This window comes from Macadamia integrifolia, chromosome 12, assembly GCF_013358625.1.
Source record: "Macadamia integrifolia cultivar HAES 741 chromosome 12, SCU_Mint_v3, whole genome shotgun sequence".
Taxonomy (NCBI): Eukaryota; Viridiplantae; Streptophyta; class Magnoliopsida; order Proteales; family Proteaceae; genus Macadamia; species Macadamia integrifolia.
In genome coordinates, this window is record NC_056568.1 from 26,165,713 (window position 1) to 26,167,200 (window position 1,488).

Consider the following 1,488-nt stretch of genomic DNA (forward strand, 5'->3'; position numbering starts at 1 on the left):
GGTAACTAACATCATCATTCTACATGTAATGAAGTTGTGCCTTCTACTAAAAAAAAAAAGCAAAAATAAAGATGGGCTGCTTTTATAAGTTTACCTAAGGGTATCGAAGTTTATCATTAAGAGGTCTGAGTTGACCAAAATGACTAGTCCAGTCTGAATCAAATTGAACCCTCATCAATTGGGTTCGATTAGGGTTTTAATTGCTTGGGATCCTCTCCAATTAGATATGCGCAAGCTTGGGGTTATATGTCCCCAACTCCCCATGTATTTTGCTTTGTGTATGTGAAAAAGTTTCTTACCAAAAAAAAAAAAAATGTATGTGAAAAGTTGGAAAGAGTTGGAGGGAACATAGTTGGAGAGAATCCAAATCAAATTTTTATGAATCACTAAAAAAAATGAACTGGATGGATCAACCGAATGGACTAATTGAAACTAAGTCCCAACCGACCGATTGACACCCGGCAGACATCTTCTTCTGGTAACCAAAGGGGAGACATTGAAAAAATGAGAGTTTTATTTTTATTTTTTTATTTTAATAATATGATATCCATGAGCAGTTTTTAATCAATCATTGAAAAAAAAAAAAAAAAAAAGAAGAGAGAGGTTATTTTGTTATTTAATATTGAATATTAGAGAGCCGAGTGAATCGTACAAATTAGGCATAGGAGGACTTGCCTTGTCAACTTTAAATTTTCCTTATTCCGCTGGCTATTGCTTACCATCTCTGGAGTCTGGACTTTAGTTTTGGAAGAAGAAAGAAGCTATTCGTCTTCTAACAGGTACAGAGAGCCTCGTTACGGATCTGCTTCAATGGCTAATTTGAGAAGTTCTAGATTTTGATTTCCATTATCTAATCTCTTCTCATTACCAGTATAATTCTTTTACTCTTGTTTTCCCCTCAATTATTCGCACTTTCCTATTGGTCGAGCTCTTCGCAGAAAGCTTCGAGGTAGAATGATGAGTTTCTGAATATATAACTGTTAGATCGAAACCGTCTGGATGATTGCTTTCTTTTATTAAGTTTGTAAATTTCCTGCTTAATGATCATATATATATATATATATATATATAGCTTTTTGAATTTCAGAATGTTCTTATATAATTTTAATGTATAGGTCAGTAGCGTTGGAACAAGGAAGAGATGTGGGGGATTATAAGGCGGAGAGTCGCTTCCGGAGGATCATCTGCTTCGGTAGACCCTAAACTTTTCACTATTTGTTGTTTGTCTCTGCTATTTCGTGTTTATGTGTTCCAAATTCGATAAAAGTACAATTTTTATTTCATCAAGTTGTTTTCTTATTTCGGGCTTATCATTTGTTTTCAGATTTTGGGTCACCCACTACAGAGGATTCGTCCTGCGGCGTCTACCCAGAGAAGTTATTCAACTGCAGGCAAAGAGGTATTTCCCTTTTTTCTCTTTGTGTGGGTGCGTGCTCTCGCGTGTGTGTAGATTGGTTGACTAGTGCCCCCCACCCCCGACGCCCAAAA

General features: G+C 36.2%; 1 protein-coding gene across 2 annotated transcripts in view; it reads left to right on the top strand.

Annotated features, from left to right (window-relative positions):
• Nucleotides 1–624: 624 nt before the first annotated feature.
• Nucleotides 625–1,488, top strand: part of LOC122056957 (dihydrolipoyllysine-residue succinyltransferase component of 2-oxoglutarate dehydrogenase complex 2, mitochondrial-like) — a 6,590-nt gene continuing 5,726 nt past the window's right edge. The window contains exons 1-3 of one of the 2 annotated variants that reach the window (XM_042618929.1): nucleotides 625–779; nucleotides 1,116–1,192; nucleotides 1,325–1,399. In XM_042618929.1, coding sequence (XP_042474863.1) covers nucleotides 1,142–1,192; nucleotides 1,325–1,399 — 126 coding nt within the window. In that variant the 5' untranslated portion in view covers nucleotides 625–779; nucleotides 1,116–1,141. Of the gene's footprint in view, nucleotides 780–805; nucleotides 950–1,115; nucleotides 1,193–1,324; nucleotides 1,400–1,488 lie in introns of those variants that run through there. The other variant, XM_042618930.1, reaches the window with a different exon arrangement.